Below are 27,506 nucleotides of genomic sequence, written 5' to 3' on the forward strand. Positions count from 1 at the left end.
AGAGCAGAACCCAGGCCCTGAGTTCAAGCCCCAGTACTGGCACCAAAAGAAAGAAAGAAAGGAAAGAAAGAGTATACATGGAGACAATGAGTAGGGTAAAAATAGAGAAAGTACAGGGCTTTTGGGGAATGGTTAATAGGCTGATTGATTAATAGGTTGATCAGTTGATAGTTATGCCCAAAGAACAGGTATGTTAGGTGAGGGTAGATAATAGAAATCTTGATTTTCATGCCAGAATCTTAACTCCTTTCTCCTTGAATTTTAGCATCATGGATACTGACTTATATGATGAATTTGGGAATTATATTGGACCGGAGCTTGATTCTGATGAAGATGATGATGAATTGGGAAGAGAGACCAAAGATCTTGATGAGGTAAAACAAAATATATTGCCTTTTTCATCTTTTCCCTTTTCTTTTTCTATTATTTTTTTGGTAGGTTGTGGGACTTGAACTCTGGGCCTGGGCGCTGTCCCTCAGCTCTTCAGCTCAAGGCTAGCGCTCTACCACTTGAGCCACAGCACCACTTCTGGTTTTCTGAGTGGTTTATTGGAGATAAGAGTCTCACAGACTTTCCTGCCCAGGCAGGCTTTGAACTGCGATCCTCAGGTCTCAGCCTCCTGAGGATTACAGGTGTGAGCCACCAGCACCTGGCTTCCCTTTTCTTTTTCTTTTGGTGTCATACCTAGGGCTTGAGCTTAGGTCCTGATTGCTGTTCCTGAGGTTTTTTGCTCAAAGCTAGCATTCTATCACTTGCGCCATTGTTCCACTTCTGGCTTTTGGTGGTTAATTGGCATGAGTCTCACGAACCTTTCAGCCTAGGACTAGCCTGACTTTAATCTGTGATCCTCGATCTCAGCCTTCTGAGTATCTAGGTAGGATTACAGGAGTGAGCCACTGATGCCCAGCCTTCCCTCCCTCCCTCCCTCCCTCCCTCCCTCCCTCCCTCCCTTCCTTCCTTCCTTCCTTTCCCAAATCATCTACAGTCTCATACATTCCCTGTGTATACATCTCAAACATCTTTTTTACAACATGACTTATTGGAGGTCCTGCACTGCTCCAAAAGGAAGTATTAGATAATTTCATTTTTGAGATGGCTATGTAATTTGCACATCATTTTTCCTGAGGGATTTTTTGGGGGGGCTAGTCCTGGGACTTGAACTCAGGGCCTGGGCACTGTCCCTCAGCTCAAGTGGTATCACTCTACCACTTGAGCCAGAGCACCACTTCCAGCTTTTTCTGTTGTACTGAGGAATTGAACTCAGGGCTTCATGCACTCTACTACTAAGCCACATTCCCACCCCCTGAAGTGTTTTTTAGTAATCACAAATTAACCCCAACTTAGAAAAGTAGTCAGCTTTTCAAAATGCTACTGCACTGGCAGCTCCTCACAAGCTCAGGTTTTCAAAAATACAGAAGGAAAACAATAGAAAGAAAAGATATAGGTTCCTGTGACTCTCCTTTAGGAGAGTTCAGGGAAGGTAAAGTCCAGAATGGTCTGAGGCTTGTAAAAAGCAACAAAGGTATCCTTTGTGTTTATTTGTCAGAGAATGAACAAGCAGTAAATAATGGTGCAGGGTACGGTCTCAATTCTCAGTGCTTGGGAAGATATGATATTCATGGACAGTAGAAAATCAGAATGAAAAATTTGGCTGCGTTCATCCTTTCCATAAAGAATGTTCTTCAAACTAGGATAGAGAAGAACAAAAAAAACAGAACGAAGTGTGGTGGTACAGGCTTGTAATCTAAGCATTCCAGAGGCTGAGGCAGAAGGATGAAGAGTTCAAAGCCTGATCGTGTGGCTCATTCCTATAATCATAGCAAGACTGAAATCTAAGGATCAAAGTTATTTATGCCCTCTTCCATTCTCTTTGCCTTTCCCGTCCAGAGACTGCTCTTGTCAAGGTCATTAAGTGACCTACTAATTAAATACTTGGCAATACTGGGGCTTGAACTCAGAGAGCCTCACACTTTCTAGGATACCACTTACATGCCTCTATTTCTGGCTTTGTGTTTGTTAAAATTGGAGATAAAATTCTCTTGGATTGGTCTGCCTAGGCTGGCTTTAAACCTTGATTCTCAGATCTCAACTTCCTGAGTGCTGAGGGTTGTTAAGTATGAGTCACTGGCACCCAGAACCAAGTTTTTTTTAAAAAACAATTCTGTGATTCTAAATGAAAATTTCAAAGTTATGGGCTTTTTCTCAGTTTTAAGCTCTGGTTCCTGGTTTTTGTCCATAGAAAAAGTGGATTTTTTTCCCTTGAAAAGGTATGCAACTGTGGCCACTCAGCCACATTTCAGAAAGGAGCAGGTTTGAAGCAGGAAGCTTCCAGGATTCCCCTGTGTGGAGGGTCACAGGAATGAAACCCTCCCCACTGGCACAGAACTTGGAGGAAGAAACTGTCCAGCATGAACTGGCAGTTTTTGCTCGGATGAGACAGGATCACTTGAGAAAGAAAAATGTGCCTCCTCTAACCTCTTCCCTCTCTTGCCTCCAGATGGATGATGATGAGGATGATGATGACGTAGGAGAACATGATGAAGATCACCCAGGGATGGAGGTGGTGCTGCACGAAGACAAGAAGTACTACCCAACAGCTGAGGAGGTATATGGTCCTGAAGTGGAGACCATAGTTCAAGAGGAAGATACCCAGCCTCTTACAGGTATGGCAGGAGGCTCTGGGGTGAGAGGGAAATGAAGCTTGGGAACTAGCTTTCAACAGATCTTAAGTTCAATGAATGGACTATCCAATTTATAGTACATTCAGGTACTTTTTTCTGGACTAAGCTTGTTACTAAGCAATTAAGTATTATTGTTCTAATTTCTTTTCTTTTTCTGTTTTTGCCAGTCCTGGGGGCTATGCACTGTCCCTGAACTTCTTTCTGCTCAAGGCTAGCACTCTACCACTTGAGCCACAGCACCATTTCTGGCTTTTTTTGTATATGTAGTACTGAGGAATTGAACCCAGGGCTTCATGCATGTTAGGCAAGCACTCTACCATTAAGCCACATTCCCAGCCCAAGCTGTAGCCCAGGCTGGTCTTGAACTCTTGATCTTCCTGCCTCATTCTCCTTATTGATTACTGATGTGTGCCACCACAGATGGCTGCTCTAATTTCTGAGCTGTGCCTCCAGCTCTGTTTTTTTGTTTTGTTTTGTTTTTACTAGTTGAATATGTGTGTTTTGTTTTTGTGTACAAGGTTTTTGTTTTGTTGGCACTGGAGATTTAACTCGAGCCTTCCTACTTTGGCAGCCACTCTATCTCTTGAACCACCTCATCCAGGCTGACCTGGATTCCAGTCCTGTCTTGCTTGAGTTTTCCTGTGTCACTGGGTATGACAGGAATGTGTCACTACACTCAGCATTGTGCTTCCCTGTAGCTGGGTAACAATAGTCATAGACCACCACGCCTAACCATTAGTTAAGATACCTCAGCTGGTCTCAAATTGCAATCATCCTCTCTACTTTCCAAGTAACCAGAATTACAGACTAAAGCCACCAAGCCTGGCTTTACTAATTACTTCTAGGATTGAGTCTTGCTTCCTGCCTGGGCCAGATCTGAGCCAGGATCTACTTAGTTTTTTGTTTGTTTGTTTGTTTGTTTTGTTGGTCGAGGGGGCTGAACTTGGGGCCTTGGGCTGTGCCTCAGCTCTTCAACTCAAGGCTAGTGCCCTATCACTTTAGCCATAGCACCATTTACGGCTTTTTTCTGCTTATGTGGTGCTGAGGAGTCAAACCCAGGGCCTCATGATGGCGAGGCAAGCACTCTACCACTGAGTCAACTTCTGAGCCCCAGGATCCACTCAGTTTTAAGCTTCCTATATTTTCTGAAATCAGATGCTCATGCCATGTGTCCAGCTGACCTCCATAGAGTTGAAGTCTCACAGATTGTGACTGGCCTGGAGCCACAATCCTTGCAAGTCTTAGCTTCCTATGTAGCTTGAGATGACAAACAGGCACCACTGAGCCCAGCTGTGAATTGAGGTTTGTAAACTTTTCTGCCTAAGCTAGCCTCAAACCATGTCCTCTCATTCTCAGCTTCCCAAGTAACTTACATGTTTAAGCCACCAGCACCCCATTTAATAATCTGATTGACCTCTTAGAAAGTAATTGCTTTTTGCTTTTTTTTTTTTTTTTAGCTGTGGGACTTGAACTCAGAGCCTGGGTGCTGTCCCTGAGCTTTTGTGCTCAAGACTAGCACTCTACCACTTTGAGTCACAGTGCCACCTCCAGTTTTCTTGTGGCTACTTGGAAATCAGAGTCTCACAGATTTTCCTGCCTAGGTTGGCTTTGAAGCACAATCCTCAGATCTTAGCCTCCTGAGTAGCTAGGATTACAGGTGTGAGCCCCAGCGCACAGCTAGTAATTTATTTTAAGGAAAGGCTGGTAATGGACACTCATTGTTTGCCCTAACTCCAACCCTCCCACCAGATAAAGTCCACCTTAGTCTAGTGTTAAGACCCTTTTTGTCATGCCCGACAACATTTGTAGAACTTCTTCAATAGCAGTAATCCTTGAGAATAGAAGAAATTGATGTTACCTACCATAGATTTTGAAAGCACAATCTGGTGGTAAAGGCTCATTTGTCTGTTTTATGCCACCTACATGTCATTCTTTTCTTTTCTAGAACCCATTATTAAACCAGTGAAAACAAAGAAATTCACTCTGATGGAGCAGACGTTACCTATCACAGTGTATGAGATGGAGTAAGTAATGAAGTCTCTTAGCTTCTCTGCAGGAATAGTGAGCAGGTATGAGCCACTGGCGCCCTGCTCACTTCTGGCTTTTTGCTGGTTAATTGGCAATAAGAGTCTCATGGACTTTCCTGCCCATGCTGGCTTTAAACCACAGTGCTCAGATCTCTGTGTAGCTAGGATTTTTACCGTGTAAGCTGCTAGCCTCTGGCTTTTGTTTTTTGTTTTTAAACAATCTCTGAAATATCCAAAAGAGTTAAGATCCCTCCTGAAATGGTCAGTTTACTCTGTTACCATTCAAGCTTTAGTCTTTTTCTTTCTTTCTTTCTTTTTTTTTTTTGGTTGGTTGTGGGGCTTAAACTCTGGGCCTGGATACTGTCCCTCAGCTCTTCAGCACAAGGCTAGCACTTGAACCACAGTGCCACTTTCAGTTTTCTGGTGGTTTATTGGAGATAAGAGTCTCAAGGGCTTTCCTGTCTGGGGTGGCTTTGAACTGTGATCCTCAGATCTCAGCCTCCTGAGTAGCTAGGATTACAGGCGTGAGCTACCTGCACCTAGCTCTTTCTTTTTTCTTTTTGAGATAGAGTCTCATTATATAGTCCTGGCTTCATACTCATGATTCTTGCCTTTCACCCTTCTGAGTACTGGATTACAAATGTGCATCACTATATCTGACTCTTTGAAACTTCTCTTCTGGTACCAGAGATTGAACTTGTGGCCTTTTGTTTGCAAGGCAGGTGTTTTAGCCATGCCCTCAAACCTCTTATGCTTTGGTTATATATCAAATAGGGTCTCTCACTTTTTGCCTTCAAAGGCCTGAATGGTGATCTTCTTACCTAGAAGATCCCATAGCTAGAATTACAGATGTGCATACCACTCCCAGCTTATTTATTGAGAGAGTCTTCCAAACTCCCTTGCCAGGACTGTCCTCAAACTGCAGTTCTGATCTCTGGCTCCTGAGTAGCTGCGATTACTGGTGTGAGCCACCATGTCTGGCACTCTTTCATATATTATAGAAAACTTGCTAGTAGCCTTTGGAGATGTTTCTTTTTTTCATTCTTGGTGACTTTTTTTCTTTAAATCTCCAGTTTTTGAGAGTACTTTTGATGTTTTGAAGAGTCATTTATCCAGAGGCTACTTGCCATAAGTAATATGGATGATAAGCATATAAGACAGTGATGGTTTGATCAGAATGGAAGTCCTCTGGGCTCACCGTCAGTAATGACATGAGTTTTCTTGACTGCCTTATTAACTGGCTCCGAAAGCAGTTTCAAGAGAAGCTTCCAAGAGATTTTAAGCCCCCTTGGCATCAATGAAATATTAGTATAGCCCATGGCTTTTTAAAGAGACAGTTTTCAAATAGTTCAGTTTCAGGCATTGTGTTTGTTTCTTTTTGGCAACTGGGATTTGAACCCAGGGCCTCTTGCCTGCTAACCAGACATTCTGTCACTTGAAAACACTACCCATAGCCTTTTTTCTCTCTCTATCCACCAAACCAGGACACAAACTCAGTATCTATTGCTTTCACCCATTGGCTGGCATTGTACCACCTATGCCACACCTCTCACACCCTTTTCAACATTTCTTGTTGAACAGTGTTAGCCCCTCCCTTGTTTTCTCCCACTGCCCTTCCTCCCCACTCCTTTCCCCTCCACACTTCTCCCAAGTCCTTTTTCTTCTTAATTTTTTTTTTTTTTTTTTTTTTTTTTTTTTGTGTGTGTGTGTGTGTCGGTCATGGGTCTTGAACTCTGGGCCTGGGCACTCTCCCTGAGCTCTTCAGCTCAAGGCTAGTATTCTACCACTTTGGGCCACAGCTTCACTTCTGGTTTTCTGGTGGTTAATTGAAGATAATGAGTCTCACAGACATTTCTGCCTGGGCTGGCTTTGAACTGCGATCCTCACATCTCAGCCTCCTGAGTATCTAGGCTTACAGGCATGAAACACCAGCTCCTTTTTCTTCTTCTTTTTTTTTTTTGTCGGTTGTAGGGCCTGAACTCTGGGCCTGGGCACTGTCCCTCAGCTCTTCAGCTCAAGGAGAGCGCTCTACCACTTGAGCCACAGCACCACTTCTGGCTTTTTCTGCATATGTGGTGTTGAGGAATCGAACCCAGGTCCCCATGCATGCAAGGCAAGCACTCTACCACTGAGCCACCTTCCCAGCCCCTTTTTTCTTCTTTTTAATGTCACTTTTTTGTTGTGTTGGGCATGGGGCTTAAACTTTAGGGCCTGGGCTCTACCACTTTGAGCCACAGCACCACCTCCAGTTTTCTAGTGGTTAATTGGAGATAAGAGTCTCTTGGACTTTCCTGTCCATCCTGGCTTTTTTTTTTTGGTCCGGTCATGGGGCCTGAACTCTGGGCCTGGGCGCTGTCCCTCAGCTCTTCAGCTCAAGGCTAGCGCTCTACCACTTGAGCCACAACGCCACTTCCGGCTTTTTTCTGTTTGCTTATGTGGTGCTGAGGAATCGAACCTAGGGCCTCATGCATGCAAGGCAATCACTGAGCCACCTTCCCAGCCCCTCCATCCTGGCTTTGAACCATGATCCTCAGATCTCAGTAGTAGCTAGTATTACAGATGTGAGCCACTGGCACCCAACTAATGTCATTATTTGACTGCTAAAACACCCATATTTCATTCCTGGGTTGTGTCATCTTGTGGATGAATTGTTCTGTTCCCAAAGCCAGAGAACTGTGTCAACATAGATATTTGTAGACATTCTCTAGTTGGTCCAAAAGTTGTTCCAGGCTAAAAATACCTTAGTACCTTTGTACCACTCTCCATTTGAGAACTTCTACCAAAGTCCCTTTTCTTTTTTTGTCTTTCCAGTTTTTTGGCAGATCTGATGGATAATTCAGAGCTCATCAGAAATGTGACTCTTTGTGGCCATCTCCACCATGGCAAGGTGAGAGAACTTTCAGCTTCTTGGAGTAGGATTTCCTTCTGTTTTTGTTCATCTTTTGTTCACCCTGCATCACAGAAGTGGTGGTTTGAGGTCATGAGGATCCAAACTGGAGAGGTGTGGGGAGATAGGGACTCTCCACGAGCCCTGTGGAAGTACTATGAAATTGAGGCTTTGCCTGAACAGCAACTGGAGCCTGTACCTAAGCCACTTTGCATGCCTGAGCCTTGTGTCTACATCTGTACAGAAAAAGGGAAATTGAGCCTTCCTCTGTTTTTATAAGTTTTTATTTCCTGGGGGATATCTGACCAAGAAAGATTTCAAATTTCATTTAAAAATAATCCTATGGCTTCTGTGTTAATCTTTTGCTGTCCCATCATCCTTCTTACTCTCTTTTTTCCTCACCCTAAAATTACATAGGGTATTGGGAGCTGGGAGAGGGACAGGGCAGATTTTCTTTTTCAGGTAGCAGATCTGAACCATCTCTTCTCTTTCAGACATGTTTTGTAGATTGTTTAATAGAACAAACGCACCCAGAAATCCGAAAACGCTATGACCAGGATGTAAGTAGAACTTCTGTCAAGTGTTTGGGAGGCATTCAGATACAGAGGAATGTATCTATCTCTCTTTCCCCTTTCTTCATTCTTTTCACCTACAGAGTATTGCTTTATCATTGTAACATCTATTAATAGGCTGTAGAAATAATTTTAACTTGCTCTGGAGCATAGAGAATATTAACCTGCAGTATTTTTAGAAGATCTGTTCTGCGCTTGGGATCCCTTCTCAGTTATGATATATCCTAATTTTTATGGTCTGTTCTTTCCTAATGTATTAATAGTTTGTTCTATAAATATCATACAATTGGACCTTGTTTTCATGGTAAATTTAAATGCCTGTGAATGAGGCCAATGGTGGTAGCAAGTCTCAGTGCAATAAATGTTCAGCCTTTGCTAGATTGACTGTTTGGACATGTGGGGGTTCCTTGAAGCCTGGCATGTATCTCCCTTTACTACTCTTAAGATCCAGTGCATCTGATACAATTTAGCTCTTCAACCTTACCTGGTCTTCTGTGACCTCCCTTCCCTACATCACCACTTACCGCCCCCCCCCCAAAAAAAATGAAAAGAAAAAATAAAACCTCCACACATGCAGGACTGTTTTCCAGCTGGGAGGGCACTGATCTCATTGTCTGGGATTGCTGTAGAGACAGCCTGCTATCTTCAATCTATTTTCCTGAGGCAGAAGCCCTTGAACTGGGAGTTGGTGAGGAAAAGTGATTGATGGTTCATGTAGGGAGAGGAGTCTGAATTCAGTTGGTAACGATGCTTAATTTTTTTCAGCTATGCTATACTGACATCCTCTTCACAGAGCAAGAGGTAAGTATGCCTTGGGAAATCAGATGTTGCCCTTACCAGCTCTACAAGTAATAGTTTTTTAGGGACTGTGGAGAGGCCTTTAGGATAGTACTTTGGTCCATACCTCACTACACAGAGCCCTACTCCACACTACCTCTTCCTATCCCTCCCCAGTCAGCCCCTGGTAATAACTGGGAAGGTATGGGGGAAGGGGGTATCAGAGGAGAGTCCTCCTTTCCTTGAATGTATTTAATTTAGCCTATTAAGACAAATACTGCCAGGTGCTGGTGGCTCACACCTGTAATCCTAACTACGTAGGAGACTAGGATCTGAGGATTGCAGTTCAAAGCCAGCTGACGCAGGACACACACACACACAGACACACACACACACACGGTTCTGTTTGAGAACAAGTTCATGTGTCTTTGTACTTTTTTTGTCTTTACATGTGGGTCTATTTTGGTGGTACCGGGGTTTGGACTCAGTACCTCAGGCTTTTAGGCAGGAGCTCTATCACTTGAGCCATACCTTCAACCCTTTTTGTTGCTAGCCTCAGACTGCCTCCTATGAGGCTGGGATTACAGACCTGACCATACCCAGCTTCACCTGAATCTCCCTCTGCTCTACCTGTTTTTCTTTTCCCATTCCTTTTATTTCTGCCCTTTTTTTTTGGGGGGGGTCCAGTTGTGGGGCCTGAGCTCTGGGCCTGGGTGCTGTCCCTCAGTTCTTCAGCTCAAGGCTAGCACTCTACCACTTGAGCCACAGCGCCACTTCTGGCTTTTTTTCTTTTTGCTTATGTGGTGCTGAGAAATCGAACCCAGGGCCTCAGGCATGCAAGGCAAGCGCTCTACCACTGAGCCACCTTCCTAGCCCATCTGCCCATTTTTTCCTAAGTGACCATGTGGAAGACTTCAGGTACAGAAATTTGATTAAAGGAACTTAGGACAGTGCTGCCATATGTTAAGCAGTCAGTGAGTGTTAGCAATGTTGTTTAAAGTTATACAGGTTATTTCTTTCCACTTTTAAGACACCCAACTGTTTGTTTCTAATGAACAGAGAAGCTAAGATTCTGCAATCTTGTATTAGCTATTAATATTTTTTTTTTTGTAGTCCTGAGGCTTGAACTTAGGGCCTAGTTGCTCAAAGCTAGCACTCTACCACTTAAGCCACAGCTCCACTTCCAGCTTTTTGGTGGTTAATTGGAGATAAGTGTCTCTTGGGGCTGGGAATGTGGCTTGCCTAGCATGCATGATGCCCTGGGTTCAATTCCTTAGTACTACATAAACAGAAAAAGCTAGAAGTGGCACTGTAGTAGAGTGCTAGTTTTTTTTGTTTTGTTTTGTTTTTTTTGTTGTTGGTCCTGGGGCTTGAACTCTAGGCCTGGGCGCTTTCCCTCAGCTCTTCAGCCCAACACAAGTGCTCTACCATCTGAGCTACAGTGCCACTTCTAGTTTCATGATGGTTTATTGGAGATAGGAGTCTCATGGTCTTTCCTGCCTGGGCTGGCTTTGAACCATGATCCTCATATCTCAGCCTCCTGAGTAGCTAGAATTACAGGCATGAACCACCAGCACCCAGCAGAGTGCTAGTTTTGAGTAAAAAAAGCTCAGGGAGGGGCTGGGAAGGTGGCTCAGTGGTAGAGCACTTGCCTTGCATGCCTGAGGCCCTGGGTTTGATTCCTCAGCACCACATAAGCAAAAAGAAAAAAGCTGGAAGTGGCACTGTGGCTCAAGTGGTAGAGCGCTAGCCTTGAGCTGAAGAACTGAGGGACAGCGCCCAGGCCCAGAGTTCAAGCCCCACGACCGGACCCAAAAAAAAAAAACAAAACAAAACAAAAAAAAAAGCTCAGGGACAGTGCCCAGGCCTTGAGTTCAAGCCCTAGGACTTGCAAAAAAAAAAAAAAAAAGTCTCACAGACTTTCCTGCTCAAGCTGGCTTCAAACTGAGGTCCTCAGATCTCAACCTCCTGTTTAGCTAAGATTACAGGCATGAACCACTGGTACCTGGCTTCTGTTAATGTTTAATAACTGCTTTGCTTTTTTTGTTTTTGTTTTTGTATTTAAACCCTGTACCCCTCCCTCCACACATACTCAAAAAATACACTAAGAGATTTCATCTTCAAGGTCATGCTGGATAGAGTCCTAGTTAAAAATCGTATCTACTACAAGGAGACATCAGTATAAGTTGCTGGCAGAGTGTACCCTCTAGCAGAGGAAGAAGGCATGATCACTCTACTTTCTCTCTTGACTTTCAGAGAGGTGTTGGCATCAAGAGCACACCTGTGACGGTGGTCCTGCCTGATACCAAAGGGAAATCTTACCTCTTCAACATCATGGACACTCCAGGTGAGATAATTCTGAACTGCTGTAGCCTTGTTGTATTTTTTTTTCTGTTCCAACTTTGCAAAGTGGCACAAAGGAGTACATAGGTTGCCTTTGCTCCTGACTAATTGGCCAGCACTATATTCTAGGCCCTGAGCTTTTTTGCTCAAGGTTGGTGCTCTTCCACTTGAGCCATAGCTTGACTTCTGCCTTTTTGGTGCCTAGTTGGAGATGAGTCTCACAGACTTTCCTGCCCAGGCTGGCTTTTAGCCATGATCCTCAGATCTCAGCCTCCTGAGTAGCTAGGATTACAGTAGTGAGCCACTGGCACCCTGCTTGTTTTTGTTTTTAATATCTGGACAGTTTGAGGCTTGGTAGATTTGCCTTTTGCCAGATGCGCTAAACCCCTGTAGCATCCTACTCCTGCCCTAGCAACATTTTTCTGGGAACTGTCTTTGAGCAACACACTGTGCTTTGGGCTTTCCTTTACCCTTTTTCTTACCTCCCTGTTGTCTTAGATCTCTCAGGCGTCTGCTCACTAGACTAAGACATCTGGCTCTCATCAGAATAAGTTGGTGTCTTAGTGTGAACTCACTATGCTGTCCTAGGAGAAACACTTCCCACCTTTTATGTATGGAATGGCTTCTTGTATAAAAGCTCAATCCCAGGATAGATCTCTAATGGGAGGAGCTGTAGAGAAAAGGGAAGGGGAATATTTGAAGATTCACAGCTTTGCAGTGCTCTTCAGGTCATGTTGTAAGTTAATTATGCCTTATCCTGCATCAGGTAATGACTTTTGATACCTATTTTTCAGGACATGTGAATTTTTCTGATGAGGTCACAGCTGGCTTGCGCATCTCAGATGGAGTGGTCCTTTTCATTGATGCTGCTGAGGGGGTGAGTCAGGCTCAACTCCCTTAGACTCTCTTCCCACATTGTATTTCCTACACACAATCACAAAGCACCAAATGAGCTAGCAGCAAGAGAACACAAAAGTGTGTGGTATTACGACTCAGATTGCTCCAAGTTAGGAAAGCAAATTAAATTCAAAATTAATTTTCAACATGGTCTCCTTGCTTGTGCCCAGTGAGGCTTGAAATGATAAGACCCATTGTCATTCAAGGTACACAAAGATAAAATGGCAAATGTAAATTAAAAGGAAAGAAAAGAGGAGAGCATATTCATATAAATGGATTTTAAATGTTAATGAGTATTTTAAGATATTTAAAAATCTAAGATGACTTCTGTTTCTAAATTGAAAGGTTGGATAACTTGGTTTAACTCCTTTGTATGGATCATTGGTGAGATGATCAGGAGAGGGAGCCAGAGTTTTCTTTTTTAATTGACTTTTCATTGTGAAATAATTTCAAATTTAGCAAAAAGTTACATTAATAATACAAAGAACTTGGGCTGGGAAGGTGGCTCAGTGGTAGAGCACTTGCCTTGCATGCTTGAGGCCCTGGGTTCGATTCCTCAGCACCACATAAGCAAAAAGAAAAAAGCCAGAAGTGGCACTGTGGCTCAAGTGGTAAAGCGCTAGCCTTGAGCTGAAGAGCTGAGGGATAGTACTCAGGCCCAGAGTTCATGCCCCACGACCGGACCCCCCCCAAAAAAAAAAAACAACGAAGAACTCACCTTTGCTTTGAAATTCCTTATCTGCACCCATATACACAGATATGTGTGCATTTTCCCATTGAACAATTTCAAAGTAAATAATATACCTCTTTTTTTTGTTATTGTTGGTCATGGGGCCTGAACTCAAGGCTAGTGTTCTACCACTTGAGCCACAGGGCCATGTCTAGCTTTTTCTGCTTATGTGGTGCTGAGGAATCAAACCCAGGGCCTCATGCATGCAAAGCAAGCACTCTACCACTCAGCCACTTTCCCAGCCCCTCAAAGTAAATTATAGAGAATTTTGTTTTGTTTTGTTTTTGGTGGCCATGGGGCTTGAACTCAGGGCTTGGGCGCTATCCCTCAGCTCTTCAGCTCAAGGCAAGCACTCTACTGCTTGAGCCATAGCACCACTTCCAGTTTTCTAGTGGTTTATTGGAGATAAGAGTCTCATGGACTTTTCTGCCCTGGCTGACTTTGAACTATGATCCTCAGATCTCAGCCTCCTGAGTAGCTAGGATTACAGGTGTGAGCTACCAGCGCCCAGCTTAGAGAATTTATTTTCTAAGAACAAGAACATTCACTTACATAACCATAGTACAGTTACTGGATGTTTATTGTCAATATATTCTATGTACTGATCATTGTTCTGTACTGTTTCCAGTTCAGGATGATTCATAGCATAGCATTGGTCTTATAGAGGTTTCTCTCACTTTGGGTTTACCTATTGTTTGCTTATGATCAGTTTCTTTCTTTTTTTGTCAGTGTGGGGCTTGAACTCAGGGCCTGGGCCCTGTCCCTAAGCCTCTTTAAGAGTCTCACAACAGCTTCAGGCTGCCTTTAAACCTCCATCCTCAGATCTCAACCTCTTGAGTAGCTAGGAATTATTTTTGGCAGCAATAGCACATGAGTAAAGTTATATTCTTATTGGTCTGTCATCACATCAGGAGATATATGATGACATATGATGATCCCCTATTATTGATGTTAACCTTGACTGGTTGTGGGAGGGGGGCAGGTTGGCCAGTTGTTGTTTTGTTTTGTGTTTATGTGTCAGTCCTGGGGCTTAGACTCAGGCCTGGGCACTGTCCCTCAGCTTCTTTTGCTCAAGGCTAGCACTCTACCACTTGAGCCAGGGCACCACTTCCGGCCTTTTCTTCATATGTGGTACTGGGAAATCGAACCCAGGGCTTCATGCATGCTAGGCAAGCACTGAGCCACATTCCCATCCCTGCCTCTTAGTTTTATCATTTTATGATAGGTGAAAATGGTGGGTTTTCTCTCTTTTTGTTTTTTCATTCTGCATTTATTGGTTAGAATTCTATTATAAAGAACTCTTCTCCATTTGCTTATTTATTACCAGTATGGATATATAGAGTTTTATTTTACTTAGTGATTATAATCCATTGCTATCTTTAATATTTTGATGTTCTACCTATCCCAGATTTGGCTAGCTAGCAAGAGATCCTTCAGGCTAGCTATTTTATCTTTTTGGCCTGCTCTGTCTCCCTCCCCTCCTCTCCCCTCCCCTTCCCATCCCTTCCCTTCCCTTCCTTTTTCGTCCTTTCCCTTTCCTTCCCTTCCCTCCCATCTCCCTTACCTTCCTTTTTTGTGGTGCCGAGGAACTCAGGGCCTTGTGCTTATAAAGGCAGATGCTCTACAGTAAGTTCTTGCTTTACACACTTGCTGGCCCTTGCTTCTGTCCTCCTTCTGTGCTTCCCAGTGTCTAGGGATGACAGGCATGTGCCACTGCACCCAGCTGGCCTTGAACCACAATCTCCCAGTTTTCCCCTCCCAAGAAGTTAAGATTGTAGGCTATGCCCAGCTGACCTCCTCTACCTTTTTTTTTTCTTTTTCTTTTTTTTTTGCTGGTCGTGGGGCTTGAACTCTGGGCCTGGGCACTGTCCCTCAGCTCTTCAGCTCAAAGTGAGCACTCTACCACTTGAGCTACAGCGTCACTTCCAGTTTTCTGGTGGTTTATTGGAGATAAGAGTTTCATGGACTTTCCTGCCCAGGCTGGCTTTGAACCGTGATCCTCAGATCTCAGCCTCCTGAGTAGCTAGGATTACAGGCATGAGCCACCAGCGCCTGGCCCTTTTTTCTTTTTTTTTTTTTGAGCATTTTCTTACTTTCCAATACAAAAAACATTCTAGCTGGGCGCTGGGGGCTCACACCTGTAGTCCTAGCTACTCAGGAGGCTGAGATCTGAGGATCGCGGTTCAAAGCCAGCAGGAAAGACCATGAGACTCCTATCTCCAATAAACCACTAGAAAACCAGAAGTAGTTCTGTAGCTCAAGTGGTAGAGCGCTTGCCTTGAGCTGAAGAGCTGAGGGATAGCGCCCAAGCCCAGAGTTCAAGCCCCACACCACCACCAACAAGAACAAGAAAACATTCTATACCTATCTTGTACTTTCCCTGCTCCAGTCTTAAAACAGCTACTTCTTCAAGGAGTTCTTTCCTTACAGTGGTAACTGCTGTTTAGAAACAAAGATCTCAGTGTGCTCATTGTAACAGTGATACATCGCTTCCAAACCCATTCACTTAGCACAGCTAGTGAATATACACCCACACATGTCTATACATATGTATTGAAGATCACTCATTCATCCTGATATCCCTAATCCATTCCAGCACCACAGTTTATTCCTGGCTTTTCTAGCTCCTTCTGTGGCTGAGAAACCGGACTCTCAACATCTGTGTGTTTAATCATTAGTCAGTCCTGCACAGGCCCTCTTAAAGTTCCTGCATCTGCCTTGGAGAAGGTGCACTCTGCACTCTGCTTCCTGTCTCCCCAGGCTTTTTTTTCCCCCTTATATTGCATATTTTGACTCTGTTATGGACTTTCTGTCCTCTTTGCTCTTGTCACCATCTTCTGAGTCTTGTGGTTCTCAGGTGATGCTGAACACCGAGCGGCTGATCAAGCATGCAGTGCAAGAAAGGCTGGCAGTCACTGTGTGCATCAACAAAATTGACCGGCTGATCCTAGAGCTGAAGCTGCCTCCAACTGATGCTTATTACAAGCTGCGCCACATTGTGGATGAGGTCAATGGGTTAATAAGGTATAAACCCCTGGGAGTGGATTTCCCGCCTTCTGAGAGTCTAGGTTTTATAAATCCTAATTTTACCCTTGAACACCTCAAGCAGCAACTCTGATTTATTTCTTGGCATGTGTTGATGAACTGTCCAGCAACACTGAAGGCACATTTCAGAACTCTAGCCTCCACAGCCTGGCCTATTAACTCTATCACTACTATTCAGGTCAAAACTTTGGGTTCTAGAATCAGTTTTCACCACATTGTATGAAGTTGGGCAAATTATTTAAAGCTCAGGTTTTGCTTCTATTAAAAAAAAAAGATAATATAGCAGGGTATGGTGACTCAACCTATAATCTCATTTATGTTGGAGATGGATATTAGGAGGATCTTAGTTCAAGGCCAACTTGGGAGAAAAGTTAAACCTCCATCTCAGCAATAGAAACTCGGTATGGTGGTATGGATATGTCATAAGTAGGATATATAAATAGAAAGATTATGGTCCAAACCAGTGCAGGCGTAAAAGTAAGACCCTGTTTGTAAAATAGCTGAAGCAAGCTGGGTACCAGTGGCTTACACTTGTAATCTTAGCTACTTAGGAGGATCAAGGTTCAAAACCAGTCCATGCAGTAAAGTCCATGAGTCTCTTTTCTCCAATTAAGAATTAAAAAACCAGAAGTGGACTTGTAGTTCAAGTGGTATAGCACTGGCCTTGAGCAAAAAATCTATGAGACAATGTCCTGGTCCTGAATTCAAGATCTAGTACTGACACACACACACATAAAAACTAAAGCAAATGGCTTCCCTCAGCCCATTTGCTTTAGACAGAGTGCCTGTCTAGCAAGTGTAAGGCTTTAAGTTAAACCCCACTACTGCCAAAATAATAAATAATAGTGACATTACCTGCTCTGATATTAAAGGAAATTAAATACTTGGTGTAAGCACAGTGCTTATCACGTTTAGATACTGAATTAGATCAGGATCCTCCCCCATTGGCAGCACTAATTCTCATTGGAAATATCTCTTTTTGTATCTTTGAATTGGCTGAGGGAGAAAACATTTTTTTAATGTGCTGGTGCTGGAGCTTGAGCTCAGGGCATGAGCAGGTGCTGTCCCTGAGCTCTTGTGCTCAAGGCTACCACCCTACCACGCGAGTCACAACTATACTTCTGGCCTTCTTGGTGGGTTAATTAAAGGGAAGATGCACAGATTTCCCTGCTCAGTCCTCAGATCTCAGCCGCCTGTGTAGCTAGGATTATAGGCATGAGCCACTGATACCTGGCCTATAATCTTTTTTTTTTTTTTTTTTTTAATTTTGCCAGTCCTGAGGCTTTAACTCAGGGCCTGGGCACTGTCCTTGAGCTTCTCTATGCTAGTGTTCTACCACTTGAACCATAGCACCACTTCTGGCTTTTTCTGTTTATGTGGTGCTGAGGAATCGAACCCAGGGCCTCATGCATGCGAGGCAAGCACTCTACCACTGAGCCACATTCCCAGCCCTAAACTTCTTGTAAGACAACAACAGCAACAAAAAAAGACTGGATTTTAGAGCACTAGCCTTGAGCACAAAAGCTCAAGGACAGCACCCAGGTCCCAAGTTCAAGCCTCTGTGCTCAAGGCAAGTGCTCTACTGCTTGAGCCACAGTGCCACTTCCGGCTTTTTCTGTTTATGTGGTACTGAGGAATTGAACCCAGGGCTTCATGCATGCTAGGTAAGCACTCTACCACTAAACCTCATTCCCAGCCCCAATACTTTTATTTTTAAATTAGGAAATTCTGTAAGATAATGTGCTAGCAGGGTTAGGGTTGCGGATTTGATACTGTATAAAATAATTTTCTTTTTTTTTTTGGGTCTGGTCATGGGGCCTGAACTCTGGGCCTGGGTGCTGTCCGTCAGCTCTTCAGCTCAAGGCTAGCGCTCTACCACTTGAGCCACAGCGCCACTTCTGGCTTTTTTCTTTTTGCTAATGTGGTGCTGAGGAATCGAACCCAGGGCCTCATGCATGCAAGGCAAGCACTCTACCACTGAGCTACCTTCCCAGCCCCAAAATAATTTTCTTAACAAATATTAGTGAACCTAAGATGCTTTGGGTTTTCCATGGCTTTTAAGTTGACATGTCTGCGATTGAAGTATAGCTTAGTGGAGGGTAACTTGCCTAGCATATACACAGCCCTGGATTCCATACTTGGTACAAAATATAAATAAATGAATAAATAATAAAACAAGTTTTGCTGGGCACAGATGGCTCACGCCTGTAATCCTAGCTACTCAAGAGGCTGAGATCTGAGGATCGCAGTTCAAAGCCAGACCAGGCAGGAAAGTCCGTGAGACTCTTATCTCCAGTAAAACCACTAGAAAACTGGAAGTGGTGCTGTGGCTCAAGCAGTAGAGCGCTGACCTTGAGCTGAAGAGCACAGGGACATCGCCCAAGCCCAGAGTTCAAGCTCCACGACCGAGAATAAAAAAAAAAAGAAAAAGTTTTAATATAAACTTGTAGAACAAAACCAAATACAGAAGAGTAGAGCTGGGCACCAGTGGCCATGCCAATAATCCTAGCTACTCAGGAGGCTGAAATCTGAGGATCGTAGTTCAAAGCCAGCCCAGTGAAGAAAATCTGTGAGCCTCTTACCTCCAATAAACCACCAGAAGACTGGAAGTGGTGCAGTGGCTCAAGTGGTAGAGTGATCGCCTTGAACTGAAGAGCTGAGGGACAGCATTCAGGCCCAGAGTTCAAGCCCCACAACCAACAAAAAAAGAGTAGAGCAGCCAGGCACCAGTGGCTCATGCATGTAATCCTAGCTACCTTGGAGCTTAGGTCTAAGGACCACAGTTTGAAGTCAGCCTGAGCAGAAAAGTCCGTGAGACTCTTATTTTCAATTAACCACACACACAAAAAGCCAGACGTAGAGCTGTCAATCAAGTGGTAGAGCAGTAACATTGAATACAAAAGCTCAGGACAGTGCCCAGGCCCAGAATTCAAGGATGGGGCTCAGATGATGGCTCAGTGGTAGAGTGTTTGCCACACATGCATGAGCCCCTGGGTTTGATTCCTCAGCACCATATAAACAGAAAAGGCTGAAAGTGGCACTGTGGCTCAAGTGGTAGAGAGCTAGCCTTGAGCTGAAGAGCTAAGGACAGCACCCAGGCCCAGAGTTCAAGCCCCATGACTGACCAAAAAAAAAAAAAAGCCCAAGGACTGGCCAAAAAAAAAAAAAAAGTAGGGCAGCTGAATGGCAACTGAGCATGGTGGCATACGCCTATAATCCTAACAACTGGGAAGCAGGAGGATTGAAAGTTCTAGGCCAGACAGGGATACATTGAAAGACCTTGTTTCAAACAACAACAAAAAACAGAAAAGAAAAATAGAGTGGAACAATGAGAGTAGGGAGAAAAACTTCTTTTTCTTTGTCTTCCCCCCCTCCCCCCAGTGGTACTTAATGTGTCTATATTTGTGAAATTGAAGTTTCTCTCAAATATATTCCTCTCTGGCATATGAGATTAATTCCTGTGATAGTCAAAGTCTTTTGTCTCTGACATCTAGGTTTCTCCTTGTCTGTCCCTTGTGGTTAACTTTTCCAAGACAGTGCAGAATGTTCCATGCTCTGGGAAAGCAGCTTGTTACTGGGAGTTAAGGAACAACTCCATCATGTCACTTTCTTGGACCAGGCTGCTGGCAAACTAGACTCTTATGCAAGCTGCTCCTGAGGTTGGAGAGTGGCCGTGACAGGGAGTTCCTGCCCCTCCCTGCTGGCAGTGTGTCAGCCTGCTGCACAGGTTGGCAGTGGCTCACCATGTTCTGTGTTTCAGCATGTATTCCACCGATGAGAATCTGATCCTTTCTCCGCTGCTGGGCAATGTCTGCTTCTCCAGCTCCCAATACAGCATCTGCTTCACTCTGGGCTCATTTGCCAAGATCTACGCTGACACATTTGGTAAGCTCTGGCTGGTGCTCTGTCTCGCCAGTTTTCCCCAGAGTCCTGTATGTCTTTCCTGCTGAATGGCTCAAAAATTGGCTTTGTAGCCAGGCTCTGGTGGCTCATGCTTGTAATCCTAGCTACTCAGGAGGCTGAGATCTGAGGATCATGGTTCAAAGGTAGCCTAGGCAGGAAAGTCCATGAGACCTTATCTCCAATAAACCACCAGAAAACTGGAAGTGGTGCTGTAGCTCGAGTGGTAGAGTGCTAGCCTTGAGCTGAAGAGCTGAGGGACAGCGCTTAGGCCCAGAGTTCAAAGCCCCACAACTGACAAAAAAAAAAGCTGGAAATGCCACTGTATCTCAAGTGGTAGAACACTAGCACCCAGGACCAACAAAAAAAAAGTGTGTGTGTAGTTCATCCTAGCTACTTAAGAGACAGATCTGAAGGATTAAGGTTCAAAACAGGCATTAACTTCCATGAGACTGTCTCTAAAAATAACAGCAGAAAGCAGGGCTAGAGTGACAGCTGAGCAAGCAAGTATAGCAAATGCAAGACCCTGAGTCCAAACCTCTGTACAAAAGAAAGAGAGAAAATAGAAATTAAAATTTCTCTTAGCCAAGCGCTGGTGGCTCACACCTGTAATACTAGCTACTCAGGAGGCTGAGATCTGAGGATTATGGTTCAAAGCCAGCCCGGGCAGGAATTTTTTTTTTTTTTTTTTTTAGGTCCGGTCGTGGGGCCTGAACTCTGGGCCTGGGCGCTGTCCCTCAGCTCTTCAGCTCAAGGCTAGCGCTCTACCACTTGAGCCACAGCGCCACTTCCAGCATTTTTCTTTTTGTTTATGTGGTGCTGAGAAATCGAACCCAGGGCCTCAGGCATGCAAAGCAAGCTCTCTACCACTGAGCCACCCTCCCAGCCCCTCTGTGAGACTCTTATCTCCAATAAACCATTAGAAAACCAGAAGTGGTGCTGTAGCTTAAGTGGTAGAGTACTCGCCTTGAGCCGAAGAGCACAGGACAGCGCCTAAGCCCAGAGTTCAAGCCCCATGATCGACCAAAAAAAAAAAAATCTCTCTTAGAGTGAGACAGGATTAGTGAAATAGGAATTACTCTTGCCAGCAGAGAGAGAGAGAGAGAGAGTGTGTGTGTGTGTGTGTGTGCTGATCCTGAAACTTGTAAATAAATAAATTCCATAGTTGGGCTGGAGGCCTGGCTCAAGAGGTAGAGTGTCTGCTTAGCCAGCATAAAACTTTGAGTTCAAATTCTCTGGTATTCATTCATTCCCCAGATTAATGAATATGTCTTTGCATACCACATTCGCTTGGTTCAGTCTGACCAATTTTTCCTTGAAGTCAAACTTATAGTTGGTACAAGATGAGACAAAGGTTGCCCCTGATATTTTCTCTCTAGAGACTTGGTGATGGCCTGCCAGACTTGTAGGACTTGGCAGAGCTTCATGCCGATGCTGCAGCTGGCAGGTGGCCTACAGTAGCAATAGAATATACTTTACAGATATATCTAGAAAAAAATAAGCAGTAAAGTCTACTTGCAAAAAAGATGGAGTTTCACTGAAAGCAGACAACACAGACAGGCATTTGATCCTGTTTCATCAGGAAAAGTTATAGACCATGCCCCTGTTCATAGCTCAGTCCTGCACTTACTGGAAAAGAAATAACATGGAGGGGCTGGGAATGTGGCTTAGTGATAGAGTGCTTGCTTACCATGCATGAAGGAAGCCCTGTGTTCGATTCCTCAGTACCACATACACAGAAAAAGCTGGAAGTGGTGCTTTAGGTGAGAATTAACCTTGAGCAAAAGAAGCTAAGGTACATTGCCCAGGCCCTGAGTTCAAGCCCCAAGATGGCAAAAAAAAAAAAAGCCAAACAACATGGATTCTCACTTTGGGCTCTCTCAACATTGCCCTAGCCCTGTTCTTTATACCTCAATGGTCATGTCTTCTTGCCTGTTAGAAGGAAACACCTAGAAAGAAACCCTTTTTAGAAAGAAATTCCTACTTATAACATCTGAAAGAGAATTTCAGTCAACACTGTGCTAGATAGATTATAATCATGTGGCTTCTTCTGTAGGTGACATTAATTACCAGGAATTTGCTAAAAGACTCTGGGGTGACATCTATTTCAACCCTAAAACGTAAGTACAGTATAAAACGTGAGTCTGCATCTAGCATCCCAGTAAGCAAGGGCAGATAAGTTCCTAAGATTAAAACCTGTTTTAGGGCTGGGAAGGTGGCACAGTGGTAGAGTGCTTGCCTTGCATGCATGAGGCCCTGGGTTCCATTCCTCCGCACCACATAAGCAGAAAAAACCAGAAGTGGTACTGTGGCTCAAATGGTAGAGCGCTAGCCTTGAGCTGAAGAGCACAGGGACAACGACCAGGCCCAGAGTTTAGGCCCCATGATTGGCAAAAAAACGAAACAAACCTATTTTATGCTGAGTGCCGGTGACTCACGCCTGTAATCCTAGCTACTCAGGAGGCTGAGATCTTAGGATCAGGTGGATCGGGTTCAAAGCAAGCCCAGGCAGGAAAGTCCATGAAACTCTTATCTCCAATAAACCACCAGAAAACCGGAAGTAGCACTGTAGCTCAAGTGGTAGAGTGCTAGCCTTGAGCTGAAGAGCTGAGGGACAGCGCTCAGGCCCAGAATTGAAGTTCCACAACCGACACAAAAAAAAAATAAATAAACTATTTTTTTTTTGCTGGGAACCAGTGTTTTATGCCTGTAATCATAGCTACTCAGGAGGCCAAGATCTGAGGATTGCCATTCAAAGCCAGCCCAGGCAGTTTATTGTCTCCAATAAACTGTTCAGAAAAATCTAGAAGTGGTGCTGTGGCTCAAGTGGTAGATCACTAGCCTTAAGCAAGAGGAGCTCAGAATCAACACCCAGGCCCAGAGTTCAAGCTCTAGGACAAGCAAAAAATTTAAAAATGTACTTTTTACATAGATATAAACTGTTCTTTCTCCTGTCTTGAGTGGATTGACATCCGTGAGCTGTGTTTAAGTGAGAAGCTCGTTTTTCATGAGTATTCAAGTTTAGCTGAGGCATGCAGGAGAACCGCAACGCATATTCTACTATGATCACATCCATAGACCTCTACTTGATTACTACTCAGATTCATAATTTAGACAGTGCACCCTGTGGTCATTCATGTTGCCTTCTATCTCCACAGTGCACCCTGTGGTCATTCATGTTGCCTTCTATCTCCAGTGTCACTCAAAGAATTCTTTTCTCTAGGCGAAAATTCACAAAAAAGGCCCCAACTAGCAGCTCCCAGAGAAGCTTCGTGGAGTTTATCTTGGAGCCCCTTTATAAGATCCTTGCTCAGGTAAGTGTCTTGACAAGGTAGAAAAGCTGGTGAACTCAGTTTCTTCTCTGCTTAGTTTGGTTTACTAGGATGAGAGTGTTACCAGTTGTTTATTATAAATCTTTTGTTGTTGTTGTTGTTGGTCGGTAGTGGGGCTTGAACTCTGGGCCTAGGTGCTGTCCTTGAGCCTCTACCATTTGAGCCACAGCTCCACTTCCAGTTTTCTAAGTGGTTTATCGGAGATAAGAGTCTCACGGACTTGCCTGCCCGGGCAGGCGTTGAATTGTGATCCTCAGATCTTAGCCTCCTGAGTAGCTAGGATTACAGGTGTGAGCTAGGATTTTTTTTGCATCTAGAATACAATACTTTTAATTCCAATAGTGCTATGTAAGTTAGAGGAACACAGGAGGTGGAAAACAAAGAAAAGGCATAATCTAGAGAAAGTATGTGGACATATGCTCACTAATTAATTAACTTACCGGTATAATTGTGAAAGCTTTCCCTGTATTAATGTATATTAAATAAAGCTGTGTTAATAGCATTATCTGATTACATGAAAAAAAAAACTCTGATGTTTATCAATGAAAATCTGATTAAATTTTGTTACATTTCATAAAATGAAGTGCTTTATGCAGTGTGACAAAGTAGTGACATTGTCCAAAAAGAAGGTACTCATTACCTGGCTTATGTAACTGTAACTCCTCTGTCCATCACCTTTATAAAAAGAAAAACAAATAAACAAACTCAGCTACAGCTGGGCACTGGTGGCTCACATTTGGAATCTAGCCTACTCAAGAAACAAATCTGAGACTCTTAGTTTGAAGTTCACCTGGACAAATAAATCCTCAGGACTCTTATTTCTAACTAGCAAAAAGTCAGGAGTGGATGTGTGACTCAAGTGGTAGAGTGTCAGCCATGAGCAGAAAAGTCTGAGTGAGAGGGCAAGGCCCTGAGTTCAAGCCCAAGTTCTGGGCATGGTGCTTTATTCCTGTAAATTCAGCTACTTAAGAGACTAAGGCAAGGAGATCACCTGAGCCTACCTGACCAACTTGGGCAATATAAATGAGACTGTCTAGGTTTAAAAAGAACCTAGGAAGTATGGCTGCATGAACTTTATTGAAATTTCCATTCTGAGCATGATTGTGTATGATATTTGGCAGATTGAAAGGACACTTCCGTAATTATTAAAAATAAAGTTCAACTTATAAGATGCTCTAAGGAAAATAATGAAACGAAAAGAATGAAACTGTATTTTTGTTTTGTTAATAATACTGGGGTTTGGGCTGGGAAGCTGGATTAGTGGTGGAGCGCTTGCTTTTCATGCCTGAGGCCCTGGGTTCAATTCCTCAACACCACATAAGCAAAAAGAAAAAAGCCGGAAGTGGCGCTGTGGCTCAAGTGGTAGAGCACTAGCCTTGAGCTGAAGAGCTGAGGGACAGCTCCCAGGCCCAGAGTTCAGGCCCCACTACCGGACCAAAAAATAAATAAATAAAATAAAAATAATACTGGGGTTTGGACTCAAGGCCTTATGCTTGGGTTCTACCACTTGAGCCAACCCCAGACCTTTTTTTGGTTTGGTTATTTTTCAGATAAGGTCTTGCATTTTTGTGTCCCCCTCCTACCCACCAGAGCCATTATTAGACCTAGATCCTCCTATCTACCTATGGCCTTTTGTATACCTAGGTTCACAATTGTGTACCACTTTACCCAGATTGTTGATTGAAATGGGTCAGACTTTTTGCCCGAGCTGGCCTTAGACCACAATCCTTGAACAAGGCTTGAACCACCACACTTGGCCAATATATTTATATGAATTTGTACTCCTTAAAGTGTAGGACTATGAATGTAAAACTGGGACTTGTTTAAGAACAAGCTGCAAGGGTGGGCAAAGAAGAGGGTAATGGGGAAATGGTTTTGGTTGACATAATTTATATAAATGTCTGAAAATAGAATAATGAAACCCATTAAAAATTAATTAAAGTGGAAAATAGAAGGGTGAACTCAAAGTATATTGAATGCATATATGGAAAAGTCCTTTGTACAATTAATATATGCTAATAAAACTTTAAGAACATGCTAAGGGGGTGGGAATATGGCTTAATGGTAGAGTGCTTGCCTAACATGCATGAAGCCCTGGGTTCAATTCCTCTGTACCACATACAAACAAAAAGCTGTGGCTAAAGTGGTAGAGTGCTATCCTTGAACAAAAAAGCTCAGGGACAGGGCTTAGGCAGAGTTCAAAACCTCAGGACTGGCAAAAAACAAAAACAAATACAAGAAAAACATGCTAAGTAAGAATAAAAAAAAACGAAGTGTAGGACCACAAGGATAAAAATATCATGCAGGAATTTGTATACAGACTTCTCTCCCTAGACAGTAATAAAATGCACAGGTGTTTAGTAAGCCCCACACACAGAGGACACAGTCTCAGTATGTGTGTGGCCAGTAACAGAACAAAACATAGCAACAAGACAAAATAACAAGTAAAATTTATCAGTCCTGAAAAACACTTTGTATCTCATGTCAGACTGAAATGGATTAATAAAAGAAATTTATAGAATCTTCCTCAATAGAGACCTTGAGTCTACTGAGAATGATTTAGCCTGGCCCTATCCTGTCAGGATGGACTGCCAAGTGGCCTTTTTTGGTTCCTTCTAGTGCACTGGTCTCTAAATCTGAGCCCTCTCTTAAGTAGGAGGGTTGAGGGATTTCCTGAGTGAGAACAATACTGCTTTTCAGACACCAGGAGGCAGCACTCACAGTAATGAAGCTGAATGCTTGGTATATCCATCAGTTTGGGAGTTTGATTTGAAGGGTTTCCTGAAACAAACTGTTCTTGCCAAGAGTTCTCCCTGTATAAAATTGCTCTTCAGATTACCTTTTGGCCTCCTTCATTCTCTTCTGTATCACTCACTGAGGCTCTTACTACAGCTAACCTCGTGTCTGATATGCTCACAGGTGGTGGGAGATGTAGACACCAGCCTCCCAAGGACACTAGATGAGCTTGGCATCCATCTCACCAAGGAGGAGCTGAAGCTGAACATCCGCCCTCTGCTCAGGCTAGTCTGCAAAAAGTTCTTTGGAGAGTTCACAGGTGAGAACGAGCTCATGGCGCTTAAAATTATCTTCTGTGGGTCCTGCCACAAGTAGCATGAGAGAGCTCTCCTTACCGGTAGTGGTGGCCAGAGTTCTAAGACTTTTTTTTTTTTTCTGTGCTGAAGGCTAGCCACAGCTCCACTTTGAGCTTTTTGTGGTTAATGGGAGATAAGAGCTTTACAGACTTTCCTTCCCAGGGCTGGCTTTGAACCACAGTCCTCAGATCTCAGCCTCCTCGGGGGCTAGGATTACAGGTATGAACTACTGGTGCCCAGCTGTAAGACTGTTAGACTGCAGTGTTTTTTTTTACTAGATGTTTTGCCTAGTAGATGGTATCAAAAATCTTATCTCTGCAAAGTATAAGGAATTAGATCTTCTCAGTACTCTCAGATTCAAGTCTGGTGGGAACTAGGTGTCTGGACTCCTCAAATAGGTAATTTTAATAATCCATTATGTCTGGTCAACAGTCTGAGACACACTGGACAACAACGAAAAGTAGACACATCTTGAACAGAGAATGTTGCTCAGTTATGATGCACTTGTCTTTGCATGCTCAAGACCCTAGGTTTGATTCCCCATCCCCAATATTGCAAAAAAAGAAGATATTATCATACCTATCCCAGTGTGCTATTCAGTGGTCTCTTTTATGGTTTACTAATCTATTGGGAAAATAGGAGTTTGACTAGAAACATATACATAGTATCTCAAAGGGGAAGAATTTTGAAATGTAAATATAGAAGCAAAATGGGGTGCTTATCTAGCAAATGTAGGTGGTCAGTAAATGCTTATATTCAGTAAAGGTATATATCTCTGGCTGAGAACTGTTACAGGTGCTTTTAAGTTTGTCAGCTTTCAAGAAATCATGTTACCACCAAGACCTGGTTCTTCTATTTCTAACTCCTAATTTTTTAGTATTCTCCTATTATCACTTCCCCAGACTCATGGCTGCATAGCTTTTGAGCTAAGCATCAGATCCCTAAATGTTAGCTTTCTGGCTATTATGAATAGGTCCAGAATTGCTGCCCACTTCCTCCTATGAGAATGTGTTGTAATAGCTTTCTCTTTTCCCTTTACAGGCTTTGTGGACATGTGTGTGCAGCATATCCCTTCTCCAAAAGTGGGCGCCAAGCCAAAGATTGAGCACACCTATACTGGTGGTATAGACTCTGACCTTGGCGAGGCCATGAGTGACTGTGACCCTGATGTAAGGAAGTGTGATTCCCCAGCCTCCCTCCTAATTCTAATTCTTTTTTTTTTT

General features: G+C 43.5%; 1 protein-coding gene across 1 annotated transcript in view; it reads left to right on the plus strand.

Moving 5' to 3' along the window:
• The window catches only part of Eftud2 (elongation factor Tu GTP binding domain containing 2), a 42,756-nt gene that overhangs the window by 2,630 nt on the left and 12,620 nt on the right, over positions 1 to 27,506 (plus strand). Inside the window, exons 2-15 of the mRNA XM_013032033.1 lie at positions 266 to 374; positions 2,498 to 2,663; positions 4,627 to 4,705; positions 7,520 to 7,595; positions 8,090 to 8,155; positions 8,933 to 8,968; positions 11,201 to 11,291; positions 12,082 to 12,164; positions 15,772 to 15,938; positions 19,720 to 19,844; positions 21,916 to 21,979; positions 23,083 to 23,173; positions 26,111 to 26,246; positions 27,325 to 27,452. Of these exons, the coding sequence (XP_012887487.1) occupies positions 270 to 374; positions 2,498 to 2,663; positions 4,627 to 4,705; positions 7,520 to 7,595; positions 8,090 to 8,155; positions 8,933 to 8,968; positions 11,201 to 11,291; positions 12,082 to 12,164; positions 15,772 to 15,938; positions 19,720 to 19,844; positions 21,916 to 21,979; positions 23,083 to 23,173; positions 26,111 to 26,246; positions 27,325 to 27,452 (1,413 nt within the window). The 5' untranslated portion in view covers positions 266 to 269. The remainder of the gene's footprint in view (positions 1 to 265; positions 375 to 2,497; positions 2,664 to 4,626; positions 4,706 to 7,519; positions 7,596 to 8,089; positions 8,156 to 8,932; positions 8,969 to 11,200; positions 11,292 to 12,081; positions 12,165 to 15,771; positions 15,939 to 19,719; positions 19,845 to 21,915; positions 21,980 to 23,082; positions 23,174 to 26,110; positions 26,247 to 27,324; positions 27,453 to 27,506) is intronic.

The sequence above is a fragment of the Dipodomys ordii genome, unplaced genomic scaffold, assembly GCF_000151885.1.
Source record: "Dipodomys ordii isolate 6190 unplaced genomic scaffold, Dord_2.0 Scaffold147, whole genome shotgun sequence".
Taxonomy (NCBI): domain Eukaryota; kingdom Metazoa; phylum Chordata; class Mammalia; order Rodentia; family Heteromyidae; genus Dipodomys; species Dipodomys ordii.